At 49.0% G+C, this 24,246-nt stretch overlaps 1 protein-coding gene and 1 non-coding gene across 2 annotated transcripts in view; one reads left to right on the top strand and one right to left on the bottom strand.

Moving 5' to 3' along the window:
* Nucleotides 1–24,246, bottom strand: part of LOC135896079 (uncharacterized) — a 130,445-nt gene that overhangs the window by 45,398 nt on the left and 60,801 nt on the right. Inside the window, exons 10-11 of the mRNA XM_065424410.2 lie at nucleotides 13,688–13,744; nucleotides 11,438–11,559 (exon numbers count right to left, since the gene is read on the bottom strand). Of these exons, the coding sequence (XP_065280482.1) occupies nucleotides 11,438–11,559; nucleotides 13,688–13,744 (179 nt within the window). The remainder of the gene's footprint in view (nucleotides 1–11,437; nucleotides 11,560–13,687; nucleotides 13,745–24,246) is intronic.
* TRNAS-GGA (transfer RNA serine (anticodon GGA)) lies at nucleotides 3,417–3,491 on the top strand. Its single transcript has one exon. It is a non-coding gene; the product is annotated as a tRNA-Ser (tRNA).

Raw genomic sequence — 24,246 nt, 5'->3', positions numbered from 1 at the left:
GCGCTCGTCTGGTATGAGAATCACGAAGACACGCTCACTTCATGGGAGCTTTTCGTAGAGCAGATCATAGCGTGTTTTGGAGACTCTAGCGCAAAAAAGAAACGCGCTGAACAGACGCTTTCGCAAAGAGCTCAGATTCCCGGCGAGACCTGTACGACTTATATCGAAGAAGTTCTGAAACTGTGTAAAATAGTCAACTCTCAAATGTCTGAAGAATGCAAAGTTGGATATTTGTTGAAAGAAATAGCCGAAGACGTCTACAATTTTTTGATCGGCAAGGAAAGCTTGGATTCCGTGTCTGACGTCATTCGCCACTGCAGGACCTTTGAGACGCTGTAGATGCGACGGATAATACCGAAGTTTGGTTGTCTGGCTAATGTCACAACGGTGGCAAGTGTAGACTAGAGTTCGTGTGTTGACCTTCCATCAACAATACGGCCGATTGTTCGCGAAGAGTTGCTCCATCGGGAAGAGATGTACCATTGCGCACGCGGCATCGCTGGTGCGTACGTACCACACGAGATGAGAAACACGGCCGTTTCGACCGCATGGCAACCGGCGGTTCACTCAGCGACCGTCGAGTATAGGTCTACTACAAACGAGAAAGTCCATAAGCTATCAAGATCATGACTACGACCAACGCCCTCCATGACTACATGGAGGGCGTTGGCCAATGCGGTGTCGCGGGCCACATAGCGAGATTTCGCAATCGTCGCCCAACAACGTGGAATCGTCGATCGGGGTCTTCAACAAGGACCACACCTCCTACGCAGACAACTCAACAGCCATACACCACCTCTTGGTCAGCTTGCGTCCACTCTGGCAACGATTACTAGCAGAGAAGCTTCCGGAGCCGCTCGCCGGCATCTGACAGGAGTTAGACGCCACCGCCAACTTCTCGTGCACCGCGTCTACGTCAATCTCCATCGCCAGTGCACGGCTCCGCCTCGCCTTCACAACCGGAAAACTAGCTAGCGCGGCCGATGGGGGTGAAGTCGCTCGACACGTGCTATCGACAGAAATGCCCTGTGCAGTTGCTATGATTAAGAACAAAGTGCATGTACTTGTTGATGGTGTTTCTACAATGGCTTTAGTGGATACCGGAGCAACTGAATCCGTGATGAGTCTCGGTTTTAAAGGTCGGTTGGGGCGCAAAGTTGTATTTCGTGGGGCCAGGCTGCAACATTTTGTGGAGTGAGCGGCGAGTCGTTGCGCCCTGTTTGTGTGCGCACTGCTGAAGTATCCTTGGCTGGCGGAGTTTTCGCGACGGAGTTAGTAGTTATTCCCCGATCGACGCATGAAGTAATTTTGGGCATCGACTTTTTGCGGCAGTGTGGTGCGACCATTGATTGTCGCACGGGGGAAGTTTGCGTCGATGGCCATGTTTCGTCCGGGCTTTTAGAGGAGACTTGCAGTCAAGGTGAACTTTGTGTGTCTGCAGATACTGTTGTGCCTGCGTCCACCTCTGTGTGCGTGCCGGTTGTATGTCGTGGTGAAGTTCCAGGCAGTTTCGATGCCTCCGTAGAGCCAATGCATCTAAATTGTGTGAAGAAGAACGTTTTTGTCCCTCATTGTGCGGTATCCATCGGCAACGGGCAGGCTGGCTTGTGGACGGCCAACGTGCTCGGCAGAACCCGTCCTGCTTCCAGACGGCTTGAAACTCGCCTACTTTACAGAATACACGTCTTCGTCCGTAGCCGTACTAACAGACCCGCCGTGTGAACCTGCTGACCTTCGCTACGTCTCAGACAAAAAGCTTCTGTCTATGATAAACGTCTTCCGAGTCACGAACGCGCCATGCTATCGATACGGGATCTGCGCGCCCGATCAGGCAAAAGCCTTATCGCGTGTCGCCTAACGAGCGCAAGATAATCGGGGAACAAGTGAGTGACATGATGAAAAAATGGGATAATGCAAGAGTCCTCGAGTCCTTGGGCAGCTCCGGTCATACTCGTCAGAAAGAAAGGCGGTAACTGGAGATTTTGCGTCGATTATCGAAGATTAAACGCCGTGACTAAGAAGGATGTCTACCCGCTGCCCCGGATTGATGATGCAATTGATTGCCTTCACTCGGCCTCTTATTTTTCTTCAGTGGACCTGCGCTCAGGATATTGGCAAATCCCGATACACCCGGCAGACAAGGAGAAAACAGCCTTCATAACCCCGGATGGATTATTCGAAGTCAATGTGATGCCATTTGGGTTGTGCAACGCTCCAGCAACCTTTGGAAAGTTCATGGACACCATTCTGCGTGGGTTAAAATGGAACATCTATATGTGCTATCTGGACGACGTTGTTATATTCGGGCGCACATTCAATGAGCACAATACGCGCCTGGAGATTGTGCTCGACTGCATCAAAAACGCCAGCCTGGTTCTGCACTCCAAGAAATGTAACTTTGGTGACCGTCAAACCCTTGTGCTGGGTCACCTTGTTGACAGAGACGGTATCCGGCCTGATCCCCTCAAGACGGCAGCTGTTGAGGCATTCAGTGCACCGCAGCCAGTGAAGCAACTTCGTAGTTTTCTGGGTCTTTGCTCTTACTTTCGCCGATTTATTCCTGGTTTTTCTGACGTCGCTTATCCTCTGACAAATCTGCTACATAAAAACCCACGGTTTGAGTGGACACCCGAGTGCGAGTCTGCATTTCGTCAGTTGAAGTTCCTGCTGACCTCCCGACCTATCCTTCGCCACTTCAATCCTACTGCGCCGACAGAAATCCACACAGATGCTAGTGGCGTCGGTCTGGGTGCCGTCTTGGTCCAACGTTATGACGACCGTCAGCACGCGATCGCTTATGCAAGCCGCTCATTAAGCAAACCTGAACGAAATGACATGGTGACAGAGCAAGAATGCCTCGCTGTAATCTTTGCAGTTCAGCGATTTCGCTCGTACTTGTACGGACGCCCATTCCTAGTCGTCACAGACCACCATTCCCTGTGCTGGCTCGTGAATCATCACGACCCTTGTGGTCGCCTAGCGCGCTGGGCTTTGAGGTTGCAGGAATATAACTTCACTGTTGCCTACAAGAGTGGCTGAAAACATGCTGACGCAGACTGCCTTTCCCGTATGCCGCTTACCACGACGGACTGCGACGCAGACGATTTTGATCACCTCGTCGCTTCTGTGACATCCGGTTTTCCAGATATCGATGCGTTAAAAGCAGAACAGTGGACAGACACCAAATTGGAGTGACTCTTCACTTGGACGAATTTTTCTTCAACTATGAGGCGTTTCTTTCGAGGAACCCGTGTGGGTTTCCTTTGTAGCAATTGCTACGAACGGGTGGATGTCTGATTTTCCCTTTATTCATTACTGCCCTCCACCTCGCGGGTTTCCGCAGAACTACTACGTCAAACACTTGCCTTTGCTTCGTGTTGTCGACAAATTCGACTTCGCCCTGCCATCTGCTAGCCGCCTGGTTAGCTCAGATGGTAGAGCGGCTGCCCCGGAAAGGCGGTGGTCCCGGGTTCGAGTCCCGGACCAGGACGAATTTTTCTTCAACTATAAGGCGTTTCTTTCGAGGAAACCGTATGGGTTTCCTTTGTAGCAGTTGCTACGAAAGGGTGCATGTCTGATTTTCCCTTTATTCGGAAAAATCTATATAGGAAAAGTAAATAAGAACAGTTAAGTTTAATGCACACTTTAACGGGACGCAACATATTGTGGGAGTGGTATATTCTTAAGACTACAAAAGCTTTTTCCGTCAGTTAAAGAAGTTTCGACGCTCACGTAAGCACACCGTAATTGAAAAATGTAGAAAATTATCTATCGTTCGCTGCGATATAGTGACAGCTATTTCTTACAGAGACTGGTTGTGGAAAAGGTGCAAATGCGCACCGAAATGTCAAGATTTGAGAACTGAATACAAGATGGCGAAAAATAATGTCATTACCCTTCTAAGATCAGCGAAACGGCGATATTTCTTGTACAATTTTCGACCACCCACACAAACATTCAGCGAAGACTTGGTCGTTAATAAACAATCTCCGAGGAAAGCGTGTCACTGCTTACGCCTTTTTTGTTTCCTTTTCTGAAAGGCCAGCGACAGTGGTTGACAAATTCAATCGCTTCTTCACGCGTGCGTCCAATAATATGCCTTCCCAGCGACACAATTGCTCGCTCAAGCAATCTGTGCCGGCTTCTGCTTTAAAGCCTGCCATATAAAAGGACCTGAGGAAGATAATTCGTTTTATTTTCTACTAACTTAGTAGCCAGAAATATATAGATTATCTCTTTGTACGCTGTGGAGAAATTTTAATGCACTAGCTGACATACTGCGTAGTGTATAACCATTTATTATTCTTATGATTGTTGTTGCTGTCAATATTATTATTGTCCTTCTTCTTTGTTTTCTTCTTCTTGTTTATCTGATTATTGTTGTTGTTGTTGTTGTTGTTGTTGTTGTCGTCATCGTCGTCGTCGTCGTCGTCGTCGTCGTCGTTGTTGTTATTGTTGTTGTTTTTGTTGTTGTTGTTTGAGGAGCTCTTATCTAAATACATGGAAACGAAGGAATCGTTTTCGTCAGCACTCATTCTTCCTAATCTGATAAGTTCTGGGGCATCTAAAAGAAAAAATAATAATAATCTGGTTACTGTACGAATCACATATTTTATTTAGTTTATCAAATTCCTTTACAAAATTCTTAAAATTGCTAACTCTTACAAATCCCGGCCGCGGCGGCCGCATTTCCATGGTGGTGAAGTGCAAAAACGCCTGTGGGTTCCATGCATTGGGGGCACGTTAAAGATCCCCACGTGTTCGAAATTTCCTGAGTCCCCCCACTACGGCGTGCCTCATAATCATATCAAGGTTTTAGCACGTAAAACCCCAGGATTTCATTCTTCTTTCTTAAAGAAACGCAAGTATCGGGTGTACCGCTCTTTAATTCAGGAATATATATATATATATATATATATATATATATATATATATATATATATATATATATATATATATATATATATATAATTCTGTAAGCTGCATCTTGCAATACAGCTTAAGTGAATATCGTCACGTGGTAGTGACGGTGAAGAAAGAAGCAATAACACAGTAGCAATACTGTGAACGAGAAAACTAACTTTTATTGGGCGAACCTGTGCCCACAAAAACAGGCTACACTTATAGCACAACGATAGCGGCGAACACGGTCGGCGATCGTCGGAAAAAACTGATCAGCGGGTCAAGCGCGTCGGCTTTTATAGATCAGTCGTCGAATGTTCCAGATTACCTGATGGGACCCGCGTGTCTTCCACAAAGTTCTACACCATTCATGTCACGCGATGAAATCTGATAACACAAGGTTCGGCGACAACAGACACGCGGATAGAAGCATCGATAACTTTCCAGAAACTTCGGATACATGCAAGCGCGTCCCGCGCTGCGCGATAAGATTTGTTAGGCGGTGAAACCTGGTCGCCCGATAAATATAAATACACGTGTCAATACCCCCCTCTTAAAAAGCATCGTCCCGATGCTACAAAGAGCGAAACACAAAGGGACACTTATTAAACATAAGTAACAAAACAACGAAAAGAAATAAAGTCCAAAGGTCAGTTACGCGAAGTCCCAAAGTTCGTCAACGCTGGTGGTACGGCTTGAGCCGCACAACGTGGACAATTTCAGGTCGTGAGCGGCGCCGCTGTGACAGCGAAATGCCGTCTGGCACGACCTCGTAGTCCAGTGCACCAATACGTCGGATGATCTTGTACGGTCCAAAATAGCGACGCAAAAGCTTCTCGCTCAGTCCTCGTCGGCGTATAGGGGTCCATACCCAAACACGGTCGCCGGGCTGGTACTCGACGAAGCGTCGTCGGAGATTGTAGTGTCGGCTGTCGGTCCTCTGCTGGTTCTTGATTCGCAGGCGGGCGAGCTGTCGGGCTTCTTCCGCGCGCTGGAGATAGGTAGCGACGTCAAGATTCTCTTCGTCCGTTACGTGCGGCAGCATGGCGTCGAGCGTCGTCGTCGGGTTCCTGCCGTAAACCAACTTGAACGGCGTGATCTGTGTTGTTTCTTGCACCGCCGTGTTATAAGCGAATGTTACGTACGGCAGGACGGCATCCCAGGTCTTGTGTTCGACGTCGACGTACATCGCTAGCATGTCGGCGAGGGTCTTATTCAGCCGCTCCGTAAGACCATTCGTCGGCGGGTGGTAAGCCGTTGTCCTCCTGTGCCTTGTCTGACTGTATTTCAGAATGGCTTGGGTGAGCTCCGCTGTAAAGGCCGTTCCTCGGTCGGTGATGAGGACTTCTGGGGCGCCATGTCGCAGCAGGATGTTTTCGATAAAGAATTTCGCCACTTCGGCTGCGCTACCTTTCGGCAGTGCTTTTGTTTCAGCGAAGCGGGTGAGGTAGTCCGTCGCCACGACGATCCACTTATTTCCGGTTATTGACGTCGGAAAGGGTCCCAGCAAGTCCATCCCGATCTGCTGGAATGGTCGGCAAGGAGGCTCGATTGGCTGTAGTAATCCGGCTGGCCTTGTCGGCGGTGTCTTGCGTCGCTGACAGTCTCGGCATGTTCTGACATAACGGGCGACGTCGGCGGTCAGGCGCGGCCAATAATACTTTTCTTGTATCCTTGATAGTGTCCGGGAAAATCCGAGGTGTCCAGCGGTCGGATCGTCATGTAGGGCATGCAATACTTCTGGACGAAGTCCTGACGGGACAACAAGAAGGTAATTGGCGCGGACTGGCGAGAAGTTCTTCTTCACGAGTAGACTGTCTTGAAGCGTGAAGGAAGATAATCCGCGCTTAAATGCCCTGGGGACAACGTCGGTGTGCCCTTCCAAATAATCGACGAGGCCTTTAAGTTCCGGGTCCGCTCGTTGTTGTTCGGCGAAGTCTTCCGCGCTTATTATTCCAAGGAAGGCGTCGTCATCCTCGTCATCTTGCGGCGGCGGGTCAATGGGGGCGCGGGATAGGCAATCGGCGTCTGAGTGTTTTCGTCCGGACTTGTATGTTACGGTGATGTCGTATTCTTGTAGTCTGAGGCTCCACCGTGCCAGCCGTCCTGAGGGATCCTTTAAATTCGCTAGCCAACACAAGGCGTGATGGTCGCTGACGACTTTGAATGGCCTGCCATATAGGTAAGGGCGAAATTTCGCTGTAGCCCAAACGATGGCGAGGCATTCCTTTTCGGTTGTAGAATAATTGCCTTCCGCTTTTGACAACGACCGGCTAGCGTAAGCTATCACGTGTTCATGTCCATCTTTTCTCTGGACCAGGACGGCGCCGAGGCCTAGGCTACTGGCGTCAGTGTGGATTTCGGTATCGGCGTGTTCGTCGAAGTGCGCAAGTACGGGCGGCGACTGCATGCGTCGTTTGAGTTCTTGAAATGCCTCGGCCTGCGGCGTTTCCCACTTGAACTCGACGTCGCATTTAGTTAGCTGCGTCAGCGGCTCAGCGATGCGTGAAAAGTCCTTGACAAAGCGCCTATAGTAGGCACACATGCCAAGGAATCTGCGCACTGCCTTCTTGTCGATTGGCTGTGGGAACTTTGCGATGGCAGCTGTCTTCTGCGGGTCGGGGCGTACTCCAGATTTGCTGATGACATGGCCTAGGAATAGAAGCTCATCGTAAGCGAAGTGACACTTTTCCGGCTTCAGGGTGAGCCCTGATGACTTGATGGCCTCTAATACTGTCGCAAGCCGCTTAAGGTGATCGTCGAAATTTCCGGCGAAGACGACGACGTCATCCAAGTAAACAAGACAGGTCTGCCACTTCAATCCTGCTAAAACCGTGTCCATCACGCGCTGGAACGTTGCAGGCGCCGAGCACAGTCCAAACGGCATAACCTTGAATTCATAGAGGCCGTCTGGCGTGATGAAGGCGGTCTTTTCGCGATCCCTTTCGTCGACTTCTATTTGCCAGTAGCCAGACTTGAGGTCCATCGATGAGAAGTATTTAGCATTGCAGAGCCGATCTAATGCGTCGTCTATCCGTGGGAGGGGGTATACGTCTTTCTTCGTGATTTTGTTCAGTCGACGATAATCGACGCAGAAACGTAGGGTTCCGTCCTTTTTCTTCACTAAAACAACTGGAGACGCCCACGGGCTTTTCGACGGCTGGATGATGTCGTCGCGCAGCATTTCGTCGACTTGTTGTCTTATAGCTTCGCGTTCTCGCGTCGAAACTCGGTAAGGGCTCTGGCGTAGTGGTCGAGCGCTCTCTTCGGTGATTATGCGATGCTTTGCGACTGGTGTTTGTCGAATCCTTGATGACGTCGAAAAGCAGTCTTTGTATCGTCGAAGCAGACTTCTGAGCTGTTGCTGCTTAATCACGGGGAGACTTGGATTTATGTTGAAGTCTGGCTCGGGAACTACGGTCGTCGGGGTAGATGCAACAGAATCCGAGAGGACGAAGGCATCGCTGGTTTCCTGTATTTCCTCGATGAATGCGATCGTCGTGCCCTTGTTGATGTGCTTGAACTCCTGGCTGAAGTTTGTCAGCAACACTCTCGTGTTTCCTCCGTGCAGTCGAGCGATCCCTCTTGCGACGCAAATGTCACGGTCGAGTAGTAGACGTTGGTCGCCTTCGATGACGCCTTCTACGTCAGCGGCTGTTTCGGTGCCGACCGAAATAACGATGCTGGAGCGAGGCGGGATGCTCACTTGATCTTCGAGCACACTCAAGGCGTGGTGGCTACAAGGGCGCTCCGATGGTATCGCTTGATCTTCCGACAGCGTTATTGACTGCGACTTCAGGTCGATGATGGCGCCGTGTTGGTTCAGGAAGTCCATGCCGAGAATGACGTCTCGTGAACACTGTTGCAGGATAACGAAGGTGGCAGGGTAAGTCCGGTCATGAATGGTAATTCTTGCCGTGCAGATTCCAGTCGGCGTAATGAGGTGCCCTCCAGCGGTCCGAATTTGGGGGCCCTCCCATGCAGTCGTAACCTTCTTCAACTGGGCGGCGATGCGTCCACTCATTACGGAGTAATCGGCCCCTGTGTCGACTAAGGCAGTGACTGCGTGGCCGTCGAGAAGCACGTCAAGGTCGGTGGTTCTTTGTCTGGCGTTGCAGTTAGGTCGTGGCGTCGGATCACGGCTGCGTCGTGTTGAACTGAAGCTGGAACGTCGCTTCGTCAAGTAGTCTTTCGTCGGTGTAGTCTTGGCTTCCTGACTTCGTCGGGACGGCGGCTTGTCGTCATTAGGTCGTCGAGACGGTTTCTTCGTCGTCTTCGTCGGCGGCGGAGGATCTTCGTCAATTCGACGAACAGCAACCGCACCTCCATCGGTTGCTGCTTTTAGTTTTCCGGATATGGGCTCGCAGAGCGGCCCCGGGCTGGGCCGGTGTATGGTCGGTGCTGCGGCGACAGGTAGCGGCCTGGTGACGGCGAACGGGACGGTCGTCGAGGGCTCCACTGAGTAGCGGCGAGGTAATCGGCGATGTCACGAGGGCGTTCACCTTCCCTCGGGCGCTGTGCGTTCACGGCGAAGCCTCGCAATCCCAGGTCGCGGTATGGGCATCGGCGGTACACGTGCCCGGCTTCGCCGCAGTGGTAGCAGAGCGGGCGGTGGTCGGGGGCGCGCCAAATGTCCGTCTTCCTCGCGTAGGTGCGCTGGGCGACGGGTGGGCGTGCTGGCGGCGGCGGCGGTGGACGACGGAATTGCGGCGTTACAGGGACCTGGCGTTGTCGCGGAGGGGGAGCTTGACGGCGTGCGATGGCGGCGTAAGTCATCGCTTCTGGCTGGGGCTGCGGTAATTGTGGTTGCACCTCAGGAACTCCTAGCGATCGGTGCACCTCTTCTTTCACGACGTCGGCGATCGAGGCCACTTGAGGCTGCGACGATGGCAAGACCTTGCGCAGTTCTTCGCGTACGATGGCCCTGATGGTCTCGCATAAATCGTCCGTGGCCAGTGATTGAATTCCGGAGTAGCTTGTTGGCTTGGTGCGTCGGTCAAATTGCCGGTTCCGCAATTCCAGTGTCTTCTCGATGCTCGTCGCCTCACGAAGAAACTCGTCGACGGTCTTCGGTGGACTTCTTACCATACCGGCGAAAAGTTCCTCCTTTACGCCACGCATCAGTAGACGTACTTTCTTCTCCTCGGCCATTTCTGGGTCGGCGTGGCGGAACAGACGGCTCATTTCCTCAGTGAAAATCGCGATCGTCTCATTCGGCAGCTGCGCTCTTGTCTCCAGTAGAGCTTGGGCTCGTTCTTTTCGCACGACGCTTTGAAATGTTTTCAGGAAGCCGCTTCGGAAGAGGTCCCACGTCGTCAAGGTGGCTTCTCGATTCTCGAACCACGTCTTGGCGGCGTCCTCCAATGCGAAATAGACATGTCGTAGCTTGTCGTCGCTTGCCCAGTTGTTAAACGTAGCGACCCTCTCATACGTTTCCAGCCAGGTTTCCGGGTCCTCAAATGTGGAACCGCGGAACGTCGGTGGTTCCCTGGGCTGCTGCAGGACGATGGGGGACGCTGGGGCTGCCATTGCGGTTGCCTTGGCCACAATCTTCTTGGTCTTCTCAGGTAGAAGTCCGTGCTCCGGGGGCAGCTGTTGAAGACGGCGGCTTGCTCGGTGGTCCGGGATTACGTTGGTGTTCTGTTCGCGGTCTGGGCTGGGATCACGGCTTGTTGGGGGCGTCCTGTACATGGACGAAAAGCACCTCCACCAGATGTCACGTGGTAGTGACGGTGAAGAAAGAAGCAATAACACAGTAGCAATACTGTGAACGAGAAAACTAACTTTTATTGGGCGAACCTGTGCCCACAAAAACAGGCTACACTTATAGCACAACGATAGCGGCGAACACGGTCGGCGATCGTCGGAAAAAACTGATCAGCGGGTCAAGCGCGTTGGCTTTTATAGATCAGTCGTCGAATGTTCCAGATTACCTGATGGGACCCGCGTGTCTTCCACAAAGTTCTACACCATTCATGTCACGCGATGAAATCTGATAACACAAGGTTCGGCGACAACAGACACGCGGATAGAAGCATCGATAACTTTCCAGAAACTTCGGATACATGCAAGCGCGTCCCGCGCTGCGCGATAAGATTTGTTAGGCGGTGAAACCTGGTCGCCCGATAAATATAAATACACGTGTCAATATAGATCTATTACATACCATTCTGAAATATCTAATTAATTTATAAGTTTGACATTAGCAAAATCCCCGCAAGCACCGTAACAATGTCATATAAGTTGTAAAGCCACACATAGGATTCTCAGCTTTAAATACTCGAACAGGTGCAGCTTATGGAACTGCGATATCTATTTTTGGCGCAGGGTTACGAATCTGTGAATTTCGTGCTTCAATGTTTTTTTTATATATGCTTACCGATTTATGGCATTTCTTCTTCAAAAGTATGTGGTGCCAAATGAGAATTCCGCTTGCTGCAATTTCTACAATTCTTTTTTTTTTGTCTCAAATAAAAAAAATGCATTTCAATCAGTCCAGCTGTTGTGTCACGAGAGGATTTCTACGTTCACTTACGACTGTCGACGGGTGGTTTTCAATGCTCCCAGACCATTGGGGAACATGACGCGTACTCGTCCTCGAAAGGTGTAGCGCTCGTAGTTACGAATATAGGCGGCGATTTCCTCTTCCACCGGATCCTGAGCGCAGAAGAGAACACAAATTACGGGCCTTGTCGCGGCCGCCGCTGTTCACACGGACCACCGAAGCGCGAATTCGCTATTATCTCGGCGTCAGTGCCGTTTTGGCGCTAAGGCAAGAGCAATTTCTACTGATCGGACCGGATCAGTGGAATATGCTGCGCGGGCGCCCGTGAAGTTTACCTACGCTCACAAACTATGAAGAGCGCAGCGATAAGGAATGGCGAGGACACCTTTGTCCGTATCCGGTGTTTCGCTTCCGTGCCGCTTCCTTGCGTGGCTTTCTAATGCTGAAAGTAAAGAAACATTTCCCACCAGCATCCGATAATGGTGCGTGGTCACACCTAAGCGTTGGCCAAAGCAAATCACGGCATACCTCCGAATAAGCATTGCAGACGGGGTCATACTGTAGACCAGGCGTTGCAGCGAGTACATCCCCAAAGTAATTATTGTGTGGTCGACCATATTAAACTTAAATTGAATTCTGGACCAGTAACACGCTATGGCTGGTTGCTGCAAGCGATGACGTCACCAGGCCACGGCGGCAGTGTGGACACGAAAGCTTCGTTTACGCCGATTCCCATAGTGCATGGCATCTGCATGGTTGTTTCGATCCCATACTTTTATTTTCAAGTTCAGATGCACTGGACGCAGAATTGTTAGGTGAAAATTTACACTTGCACACTCCAATAATAATAAAAAAATCAGTTGACAGGCTATTGACTACGTCCAGAACTGTACATTCTAAAGGGGCCCAGCAATGCTTTCTGAACGAAGTGGGAAAACGCTCATGAACACGTGAGCTAAATATTCTTTCGCTGCGTACAGCATGGAACCCGCAATTATCGCTGTCTTCTGCGCTCAGTATCGAAGCTATTATGCTCCGTCTGTGACGTCACAGACCCATGCTTTAGCTCACAGTCATTGGGCGACTGTTCCTCGTGATGAGTCACTCCCAAGCAAATGTTCGCCCATGCGTACAGACGCGTCCATTCTTTTGGTAAACGAAAAGCTGCGGTCATTGAGAGGAAGCCTTCCCTCGACGGCTCCTACATCGATTCGCGGGAACGGGGAAATCGGTTTTCCCGGCAGCCACGGCGTTATCATTTGATGGGGTTTGTTACATTTAAAAGCAAAGGACTGTAGGAAGCACATGCTTCATTACGGCCGTCGATAAATTTGTCAACGTTCCTGAAAAGCTGAAAAGAAACAAAACTATAAAGTATTTAATTCTTTTACCTAGACATAAGAAATTGCACCAAAATTCTGTAAGCTGCACCTACTATTACATCTGAAGCGTACAAAGGTGACGCGTTATACACCGCTCCGAAATATAGCGAGACTCTTTGAGTAACACTTACGCAAATATCTCGTAAATATTTTAATAAATTTAGGCCCGCTCTAAATTTATATATCAACTTTGTCCGCTTTAATTCTGTAAAGGATGTAGTTTAAACATCCGAGATATTTGTCTTTGGCGCAGAGTTACGAATTTGTGGATTTCATTATTCCTTTTCTTTCTTCCTTGCCCATTTTTTGGCTATTTCTGTGAGACGGCCCAGCTTCTAAATGGAAATTCTACTTCTACAGTCACTATAACTGAACTTTCTCGCTAAAATGTAACAAATTTCATTGAATTTCGCCCGGGTGTTATCTCGGAAAAGCTTTTTGCGATTTATGTGTATTTCAATAGGCGGCATCTGAGTTGGGCCCGGGCTAAAGCTCTTTGCAAGAGTGGGAGACAAATTCCCTGGAGAGAGAAGAAAACGCATTGTTTATCGACGCTTCCCCAGATGAGGGAAACGTTCCATGCCCCATGCCAAGGAGCTGAATGGGGAATCGCACTCTTTGTATCCCCGCTGCCATTAGCTCCTCAGAAATTGCTTCGGGAATGTACTCGTTGGGATGCATCGCACTGAGTCCAGAATTTCGAAGAGAGGGTGCATGATCTGCCGGTTTAATGTAAGATGTGCGAGGCTCCGGAATAAGTATGGTCGCGCTTTCCGCCTCCGTAGAAATGCGGAAATGAACGAGAATTAAAATGTTCCAGGGTGGGCACATTGTAAGAATTACTGATCGTAGCACCCTCTAACCTAATGAAGTTGAGTGAAAATAAGAACACACTTACCGTAGCCGATATCTCTTGAAAGCTTGCGGGTATCTTATACATCACGACTGGTACAATCTGCGCAATGAGAAAGAGAAAAGGCAGGGTATACGTGAATTCAAGGAAGGGTCAGGCCCTATGCTTCATTTGAAAAGACTGTGGAAAATCTATGGTGTGTCCGTAGATATTTGTTGCCTGCGCCCTGCAGACGTTTTCTAACCAGTTTGAAAGTATATGTACAGTCAAACGCCTTTACACCGAAGTGCTCGGAACCTCCAAAATCATTCGTCGTACAGGTCACCCTGCTGTATATAAAGGTCGCGCACTGTACTGTTCAAAACAGAGCAGGCTAAGCACGTCCAACAAACGAAAACATTTATTTAACACGACTTCAAGAGAGGCTTAGTGAAGTAGGTCGCAAATTTGTCTTCTTTGTTTTTCATTTTGTGCACACTTTGTCTGACGGTACGTGCCGACCGCAGCCAACCTTATTTCACCGAGGTTCACATCGCGCTCCGCGGCGAAACTGAGGATCGAGCTATGCACAAAGTAAAGCTGCAGAACGTCGAACGCCGCTACTGCCTCCCTCGCCGTCAAAACTTCCGGTTCGTTTGCGCGGTTTTTATCATCGTTGCCTTCGTCGACATTCGCGGCCTTTCTGCCTTAGATTGCTCTGAAGACGTCGTCGGTTGTCAGTCACGCTTACATCACCAAAGTTGTCATCGACTGCGATGTATTCGCCAGCAATCGCACCCGCTGATGCGCGAAAAGCAGCAGCGTGCAAGATGAGCGATTCCTGGAGCACTGCAGCATGGCTATACTTTGAGGTCGGCACGCTCGTGAAGCGCGTCGCATTGCGCTGCCGCTAGCGCTGGCGCAGAGCCTACCTTGACGACGATCTGCGGAGGCCAGTGGCGCACCGGCACGTCGGGTTCGTTGTAAAGCAATATATCAGCCGTAAGGGACGCCTGTGTACCTTCGTTATACGGAGAAATCACCTTTAATGGTCTTCGTTGTAAAGGTGTTCCCAACCCACATCGAAGATAGGAATTCGACTGAGACGTGATCAATCCACAGTTATACGGGTCGTGTCAATGTAGAGGCGTTGGACTTACCACAATGCGCAAAGGGAGACACCGGATTATTACATTGTGGACAGGTTGTGTACATACTGTAAACAAGGGTACAACTGTACAAGAAAGAAAGGTATTGAACATGTGACCTATGCGCAAGAGATGGGCAGCCTAAAATAATTTCTAAGAAAGTCATTATCCAGACTGATCACATATTCTATAATGACTGTATTTGTCAATTTTGCTATGCATAGTGTTTTTATGTACTGATTTCTTTTATAAAAAGACTATGAGCGTAGCGAGCGTGGCTTTCTTCCAAAGGAATTTCGAGGCGACACGAACATAAATAAAGCGAATAATGTAAATTTCAGAGTACTAATTAACAGAAATTCAACAACTAATTTGTTAATTACCTAAATTTTTACTAGAATCTTGGGGACGGTTGGTTATCTATGGCAAACCTGGGAGCACGCCAAACTTTCCTACACCCCATTTCTTTTAATCTTGAAAATTGCACAGAAGTCGAGACAGTCAACTTTCAACGATACATCAAGGCAATATCGAAACCGAGCGTGCTGGGAGTGCAGGGAAGGCAGTCCCGGTATTTCATTAGACGGCAACGTCCCGCGTCGAAAAATGCCATAAAGTTTGAAACTGAAGTCGAGGGCATTGATGGCTGTAGTGACATCGACGGGGGCAGTGACTTCGACAGGGCGGTCGGATGGAGGACCTACGGCATGAGGCCTAAACGGCCGGGGCGCGCAGCGCCGCCGAAAAAAGAGCCGGACTGCTCAAGTCGGGGACCAGGCAAAGAATGGCGTTATTCCAGCGAGGGGAAACGCAGCCGGTGCACATACAGTGTTTGGCGCTGAGTGGCGCCCTGGCGTAACCGATTCGAAACCCAAACTGGAAGCCGACACAGGATATTACATCACTTCTCCCCTGAGAGAAAAATGCGCCACCCGCTCTCCTCGCAGCAAAGCAAGTCTTAAGTTACAGAATAACACAGAAGTGTAAGGGTTACACAATGAAGATTTTCCAATGTAAGTTTCGGACATGTTATTTATGATTATACAATGAATAGTATTTTGTCCTGGTATGAGTAATGGACATGTACCACTTAGTTGGCTTTGGCCAAATTGAAAAATAATCAGTGGAAATGCTGCTTAACTACATGTCGTTATTGTCTTGAACTGAGTTGATTAAAAAGCACATGTCAGCACTGTAACACTCGTTTTTTGGTCATGACGTCCTTGTACAATAAAAAATTCACGTACATGTATCTATCACACTTTCTTTTTCTAAGCGGACATCTTTGGCTTCACCATTTTAAGAGAAACACACAACATGAAGGCTAAAGATAAACACAATTGCACTACAGTTCTGAAGAGTTTCAGTACCCGTCTTGGGAAGACGACGAGATCCACACACATAGATCACGCATGATAAAGAGTTCACGGAGTACAAAAGGTAGACAGTGCCCCCTAGGACAGCACTGCTTGGTGGCTCATTCGCCCTGAGCCTGTCTCGAGACAGCTCTGTGGCTGTCGGGGATTGAAGAGTTGGGGCGTATAAAGCACTTTACACTCCCAAGAAGTTGGCACAGTCCCCCGTAAGGATGCTAAAGACCTAAGTAATGTTCAAAAACTTTTTGGCATGAAAAACAAATTCGTATGACGGTCAGCACCGTAGTGATGATGTGCCTACTGCACGTTTACGCTACAAGAAACGTAAGGTATCCCTTTTACCAGTAGTAACTAGAATAAAAGGTGCGAAACTATCAAGGGATGGGTAGTCGCTGGAGTGACTCTTTTCAGTGAAGTTTTCAAGAAAATCCTGTCGTGCAGGGCATTTCACAAGTTTGGATGCATTCTTAACGTTTGCCATTCTCAAGTTTGAAAAAAAAATTATGGGGTTTTACGTGCCAAAACCACTTTCTGATTATGAGGCACGCCGTAGCGGAGGACTCCGGAACTTTCGACCACCTGGAGCTCTTTAACGTGCCAAGCTTGAAAGTATTGCGGCCTACCCTACGGTAAATCTTAAGCCGACCCTATTATTTAGGAGCGGACGTTCTCGAGTTACGTAATCGGACACGATTTGCTGGACGAAATTGAGGGAATTTTGTTGCGCGCCGACGTTCCACGTAGGTCTTAACACTTTTGGCGTAAGAGCCGAAATCGCATGCAACCACTTCCTTAATAGTCTGGAAGCTGTACTCAGTATCCCGATCCCAGACAAAAGGTTGTCCTTGCTTTAGCAGTTTCCTAAGCGGTTCTACCAATTCAGCGTACTGCGGGATCAGTTTAGAGTAGTATCGCGTGAGACCAAGAAACGAATGCAGAGACTTCTCGTCAGTTGGCTGCGGTGCATCAACAATTCAATTCACTTTGTTTTCCAGCGGCGAAATGGCGGTTGCACTTGAATTATGTCCAAAAAAGTGAGCTCTGGGAAACTGTATACACAGTTTGCATTTAACTCCATGCCAGCAGCTGAGATTCTGGAAAGCGCAGTTTGCAGATTTTTATCATGATCAGCTTGTGTACGGTCCAAATCAAAACATCACTTAGGCAGCACAAGGTACCTGGACAGTCTTTTAAAACAGATGACATTATCTGCTGAACAGCGGAAGGCGCAGATGTCAATCCGAAAACCACACGCTTAAAGCGAAAGAGACCATTGTGAGTGATAAATGTAGTAAGCTCACAGCTTTTCTCGGACAATAAAACCTGATGATAAGCGGACTGCAAGCCCAGCTTACTGAAGATAGTAGCACAAACGAGTCGATGTAACAGTTCGTCAGCCCTCGGTAGTGGAAAGGCGTCGATGGCGATGGCCTTGTTGGGTTCTCTAAGATTGACTCAAAGTCGAATGGAACGGTCCTTCTTCCGAACAACGACGAGCGGAGAAATCCATTCGGACGCTGTGACTGGTTCGATGATATCAGCTGATGCCAGCCGTTGCAGCTCGGCGGAGATTTGCTCACGGAGAACTAGAGGTAGAGGATGCCGTTTCGCTGAGACTGGTTGCACTGAAGCTCGGAGACGAACGTCGTGGATGAAGCCGTTTACAAGTACCAATTGTTCTGAGAACAGATGCGCGACCTCTGTTGGAGCGTTGTGTGGAAGAGACGGAAGCTGAGCGGGGCTTGGGTCAGTTGGAACACCTGATACTTGTGGACATGTGAGCGAAAACCCTTGAACGTCAATGCCCCAATCTGGAATTGTAAGCACAGACAGGACTGTAGTGGCTGATTCTGTATCAGCGGTAGCGGAAACAAGCTGCGTTCGAGCAGGAGACTGTCGATGCGTTCGGTTTCACGAACGGCAAACTGAAGCGTAATGTCCCGAAACGAAACGAAACGCAGATACTAAATTGATGCTCACTGACGGCAGCACGTGGTATCACTCAGAGGACGAGAACGGGTGACTCGACGGTGATACTGAACCTGAAGCCCGTGTCATTTTACAGCCGTTCGGACGAGTGGCGATGTGCGTCTGCTCACCTTGGCTGAGCCGTGATGACGCTGCCATAGTGGGATTTGATGCAGCGTGGTCGTACTCGGACACTATGTGTGCCATGAAAGAGCATGCTTCGATGTTTCATTAAGCAGCCTGGCGACGACGAGAAGGGCCGTGAAAATCTGGTACTAGCTTTGGGAGAAACGAGGAGGCGGCACGTTACTGTCCGGCGCTAGGAAATCAACGCTCATGGGAAACTTCCCTTTCAATTGCTGTTTAAAAAAATATTATGGGGTTTTTACGTGCAAGAACCCCTTTCTGATTATGAGGCACGCCGTAGTGGAGGACTCCGGAAATTTCGACCACCTGGGGTTCTTCAACATGCACCTAAATCTAAGTACACGGGTGTTTTCGCATTTCGCCCCCATCGAAATGCGGCCGCCGTGGCAGGGATGCAACCACCACCAGGTGTTCTGGTGCTGAGACAGCGCGAAGCTCTTACGCGTTCCCCCTGGCTCGAGCGCAGATGGCAGCGAGAATCAGAGGTGGGAGAGTGGGATTACGAAGCTTCTTGCGACGCCGGTTACTTGAAGCTGAATACTTGTTGCGACGCCTGTTTCTCGAACCTCGACCAGCGTTACAATTGGGTAGCGTGGCGTTGTCGGCGGGCTGCAGAGGTCCGGTAGACCATGGCGACCATGCAGGAACGAGACGATTTATAGTGGAAAATTTGCACTGGTTATTCAATGGTTGATGAAGGATATAAAAGAAGAGAATGAATGAATTGAAAAAGTACATTGCGGTGCCCCTTAAATAGACCCGCTAAAATAGTACGCGGGATCGTGCTCACGTCAACGTCACCTGACATGCACTGAGTCTGGTTGGGGATGGGCGGCTGATCCCTTCACCCAGCTGACGTACCACGTGCTTGCCTCCTCTGGCGGCAGCCACTCGAAACAATCATAGCAAATTATGAATACATCCTTCGTTTCGATCAGGCATGGTCATGGAGCATCCTTTTTGCCCGGGGTGTTACGCGCCAACCGTAACAAGCTCTAATGATGATGCAACAACCATCACGGAATCACGAACACGAGCATGGAGTCATCGGCCCAAGTTAATAGACAACTTGGTCCTCTCGGTCGGCGCAGTTCTTGTCATGGTGATGTCATGCCATGATGTTATGGATTTATCTCATTCTTGTCATGCTCGTCATGACATTCCTGGGAATTATGTCATGGCTTGACATACAGAATATGGCATTCGTGCCAAGCATTTTGTGACGTGTCATTAATGTCACACGTGCATGTTATGGCCCGCATATCCAGAATATATCCAGTTAAAGAAACACTTATAGTATCATTCAATCCATTACAGTCATCTCATTTTGACATTCATGTCATGATATGATTGCATTCATGTCAGTTCCATTTTCTTAGTAGTTATATATCAGGATATCCATATGCATGAAGGAAATGAGATGGCATGCATCACATGAATGACATGGCATGCATGTCAAGACGTGATTGTCATGAATGGCATAATTGGCATGGGATGATGGCGTTATGGTCATTTCTTTAACTGGATATGTATCAGGATATGTGTGGTGAGATATGCGTGCATGACATGACAAGAATCACATTCAATGGCATGCTCATGCATGTATTGTCATTATTGTCATGTCATGCAATTCGTGGCATTTATGTCATGATATGCATGTGATGGCATCATGCATGAATTTCATTTATATCCTGGTATATATATTGAGATAAACAAACAACCACGATGACATTATATCATTCATACTATTGGGTTGGCCCGGAAGTCCTGGCGTTTCTTTTTAAGAAAAAATTTTGCGTCCAAAGGAAAATGTGTTGGCAACGCTTTTTACTTTATTCGATAAACAAACATGTGATCTACAAAACAGTGTCTTTTCTTTTTCAATGTTCTATCCTATTTGTTATTTTCGAGTCATTAAAATGGAGTGTCAAGGCGACAAAAAAAGCATTTTCGACACCTTCTGCTTGTTGCGTTTAATCGAGGTGCCAAAGCCACAGACGCTGCTCGAGAAATTTATGAAGTGTATGGCGACAAAGCGATGCCTCTTAGGACAGCTATAAATTGGTTTGGTAGCTTCACAGACAGCACTTTCGTTCCATGATGACGTGGATTTGCAGGCTTGGTTGGACGATTTCTTCGAGTGGAAACTGGGTGATTTCTACCGTCGAGGCATTGACCAGATTGTTCAACGTTAGGAAGAAGTTGTAAACGACAACGGAGAATATATTGATGATTGAGTTGTTGTTTATTTGTTTTTTTTTTATTTTTGTGGAAACCTAAACTTAATAAAGAACGCCAGATCTTATGGGCCAGCATAACATTTATGCCATGACATACATGCCATAACATGTAGTGCATCATGTTATGTATGCATGCAAGTCATACCACCCCATGTCTATTTTGATATTAAAGAAACGACTACGACGGCATCACGACGTTGGGCGGACGGACGGATGGACGGACGGACGGATGGATGAATGGATGGATGGATTCAAAACGCGTGAAGTTCGCAAGGAATGCTTCGCATTACAAACTAGGATGAAACATTGAAACCTAGTAATAAAGAATAAGGAGGAGGACTCCTGCCAAACGTGAAAAATTATAACAAAAAAAAAAGGGAAGACACTTTGCCGAGACTAAAGTGTGAAATGGTGGAAGCCTGACACCATTGCCAATGGCGATTTGTTGCGTCGGAAACACCACGAAGGCACACAACTCGTACACTGTTATGTGAATGTGTGTTTGTTTATTAAATACCTGCAACGTCGTTCTGGACGAAGCGCCTGTTAAAGTAGTTGGCGGCCGCCTGGAACTGTTGCAGTGCCGTTTCTGGATCAGGAGGGGACGCGTCTTCCATGGCGGTGCCGGCGGGTAATTGGCCATCCTCATTATCCACTTCGCTCGATTGATTTGTACTTGCTCGGATTGCCGCAGCAAGATGGCGGTCACGGCGCTTCCGAGCTTCATTTGCTTTGGTACTTGGAGATGCAGCGAGTCGCTTAAACGCATTGCCTCTCTTGCGTTGGCCCGTCGCGTCCCTGGACTCTGTGGTGTCGGACACGCCTCCCCACCCTGATGCATGCGACGTATTGGCGGCGAGGAGTTACGGAGTCGCCCTCTATCGGAAGCGCCTCGCGGGCGTAGTATGAGGGATCACGTGGCGCGCTCCTCGTAGGTTTTGCTGTCAGCGCTCACTGAAAACACCACGCGCGAGCTTTCCCGGACATTTCTGTTAGTACTTTCGAAACGAAAGAAGTTTCTTACTGTCTAAATAATAATCTTGGGCAAACTGAAAGCATACAATCGTTTACAGTCGCTATCTCTTTACCGAATACGTACAGTGAACGCCACTGCGCGCGGTCGCCGCGATGGAGTCGGCCGAACCGGCTTCTTGCGTGAAAGGTAGGTAAACGCTCAGAGCAAATTATGTGAAATATGTTCTTATAGTGTTCGTATAACTAAATGGAGCGTAATAGAATGAAGCCTCAATGCAGCGATCGCGCAGATTCGCAGCCACCGACTGCGCGTCTGCATGCTTGTCCGCGCACTGTTTCGCTTTCTCCGCGCGCGCGTTTTCGCCGTGCCATGAGCTTTAGGCCGCAGATGATATGAGCATTTGACAGTACACAAGCAACCATTGTTGCGTGGGCGCTATCAGAGCTGTTCAAAAATAATTTCATTGTAGAGACTTCGACGCCTACGGGGACTGTGATGAGCCGTCGCGACGATTCAATGTTTTTTTCTTCTAAATTCTTGGACGTTTCAATATTACTTCTCGAGTTGCGCCGCACTGTATGTTTATCGGCGTTCTCAGCGTGCAATTTCCCGCTGCTCATTTTTTGTAATCCAGTGCATTAATTCATAACACAAACATGACCATATGCCATGCTTTCTTTAAATGTGCTTCTTACCGCTGCCTTTCCACTCCACTGAACTTGCCAGTATCTATAGTATCGACAAGTTCATAGACCAAACCGTCATGACATTAGTCGGGCAGCGGACTCGGGCGTGCGTCTCAGTGCGCGTTTTCAGAACATCGCAGACCGGGCACCGCAGCAGAAATCTTCCTCGCGTCTGTGCTTGCTGCATACCCGAGTTGTAGCCGATGACTGTTTGCCGGTTTTATGTTTCGCGAGCCAAGCTTCACACAGCTTCTTGTCCTGCAGCTACGTGTGAATAAGGCCGACACCAGCCTCCGTTACATGCGTCCGGCCCTGCGGCACCGAGCAGTAGCCTACCATGTTGCGCGCCTTCAAAGGCAGCCACTATCTATTGTAGTGCTTTCAAGCGTTTTAAAGGAGACACTCGAAGCGGGAAAATTTCGCCACTAAATGAAAACCGCAGCGTACGAGGGAATTTAAACTCGTTTCCAGCTCGCTTCGGCGCGCCCGAAGCAGCCGACGCGGCCGCTATGTCCACGTGATCCCTCCTAGCACGTCACGCCGACGGTGGCGCCAGCTTTTCCAGTGGTGGAGCTCGAGGCCAATACGCTCAGCCTCTCTTGATCGCCGCTTGCGTTCAGCGGCTGCCATACGTCGCGTGTTGGGAGACACTGGTTTGGTGAGACGAGGCATCCTTCCTACACGATACCGCAAAGTAAGCTGCCGCCACCGCCACCGCCACCGCCACACCACACCAAAGCAGACGGTCGCCACGCGCGCCTCGCGACAGTGACGTCAGGATACACAGCGCCCCATCGGAAGGCCACCTCAAGCGCCTGACGACAGTGACGTGAGGGCGCACCGTCGAACACGCGGCCGCCACGCGTACCGATGTGATGAGTCATCCCGCGCAGTACCGAACCAGCCCGACACCCGCACTTGACGGCAGTGACGTCACGCATGCGAGCCAATCAGGAGGCACACACCTGCGCCTAGCGATAGTGACGTCACGACACAGAGGAGACATATTAGGAGGCCGTAAGGCTGTGACAATTTCTGCTAACGGCAGATGAGCCATTGAATGCTTCCGCCTTAGCTGAAACGAATAACCAGTCAGCGCTGGTCATGTGGTGCTCAGGGTTTATTTTGTACTAGTTCCAGTCGTTCGCTTTCAGGTTATAGTGAAAGCGCAAATTTTAAATTTGTAAAGTGAAAATATCTGCATTTTTAAAGCAAAGCGCTGCCAGAACACAATCCGAATAAATGCAGTTTTCATAGATAATGCATCATTTTAGAATACATTTAAACGCAAAGAAATCCTAAGTAGTCAATCTTCATACACACGGGGGTTTCTAGAGTACATTTGTTATTGTATTTGGAGAGTACATGCCAAAGTAAACCAAGAGAGCCCAGAGCGATCGTCTGTAGTGTACTAGCTTGGCTGATTGGACATCCTTGCAGCTGCCTCAGCTATGACAGAAGACACTAGAATTTCGCTAAAGGCAGTGATCAAGTGCAGTGATTGCCATCACCATTTCATGGAGAGTTAGGTCCGCAAAGACACATCGAAAGGTTAGAACACAGCCAAAGGCATCCGATGTGAGCTGCCTGAAGAAGCGTGAACCTCACGTATAAAATGCAAACAAAGGCAACTTTAGTCAATAAGCTGCCACCGATGTTAATATAAGAATACAGGGCAGCAACAGCCGCGGTTTAAGCAATGGGCCACGCCCTTGTACAGGCTTAACAAGCACGGCATCCGTGACAACTGAAACTGCTGATCTCCGAGATCCCCTGTGGCTCGGTTTGCAGTTAATGACTCTAGGCTGTATTGACACATGAGGGAGTTGTGAACTGGTGTGCTTCGGTAACCCAGGCCGGCCATAGCAAATGGTGGAGAACTTTATTTCAGTTCGTAAGCCCCCACCCTTCAATATCCTTTTCTCAGTTCTTCTCAGTGGTGTTACTTCCAGTGTTTCCCAAAGTAGCGCTTTGGGTCACTTATATTCAATTTACGATAATGGCCTGTTATCTCGTATCTCCTCTCACATACCACTCTTCGCGGATGATCGCTCAGTGGTAAAATTGATTCGACAGCAGATCAC

Source organism: Dermacentor albipictus, chromosome 2 (genome assembly GCF_038994185.2).
Source record: "Dermacentor albipictus isolate Rhodes 1998 colony chromosome 2, USDA_Dalb.pri_finalv2, whole genome shotgun sequence".
Classification (NCBI taxonomy): Eukaryota; Metazoa; Arthropoda; class Arachnida; order Ixodida; family Ixodidae; genus Dermacentor; species Dermacentor albipictus.
Note: the sequence above shows the minus strand (reverse complement) of the source record. Positions and strands in the feature narration are given on the sequence as shown.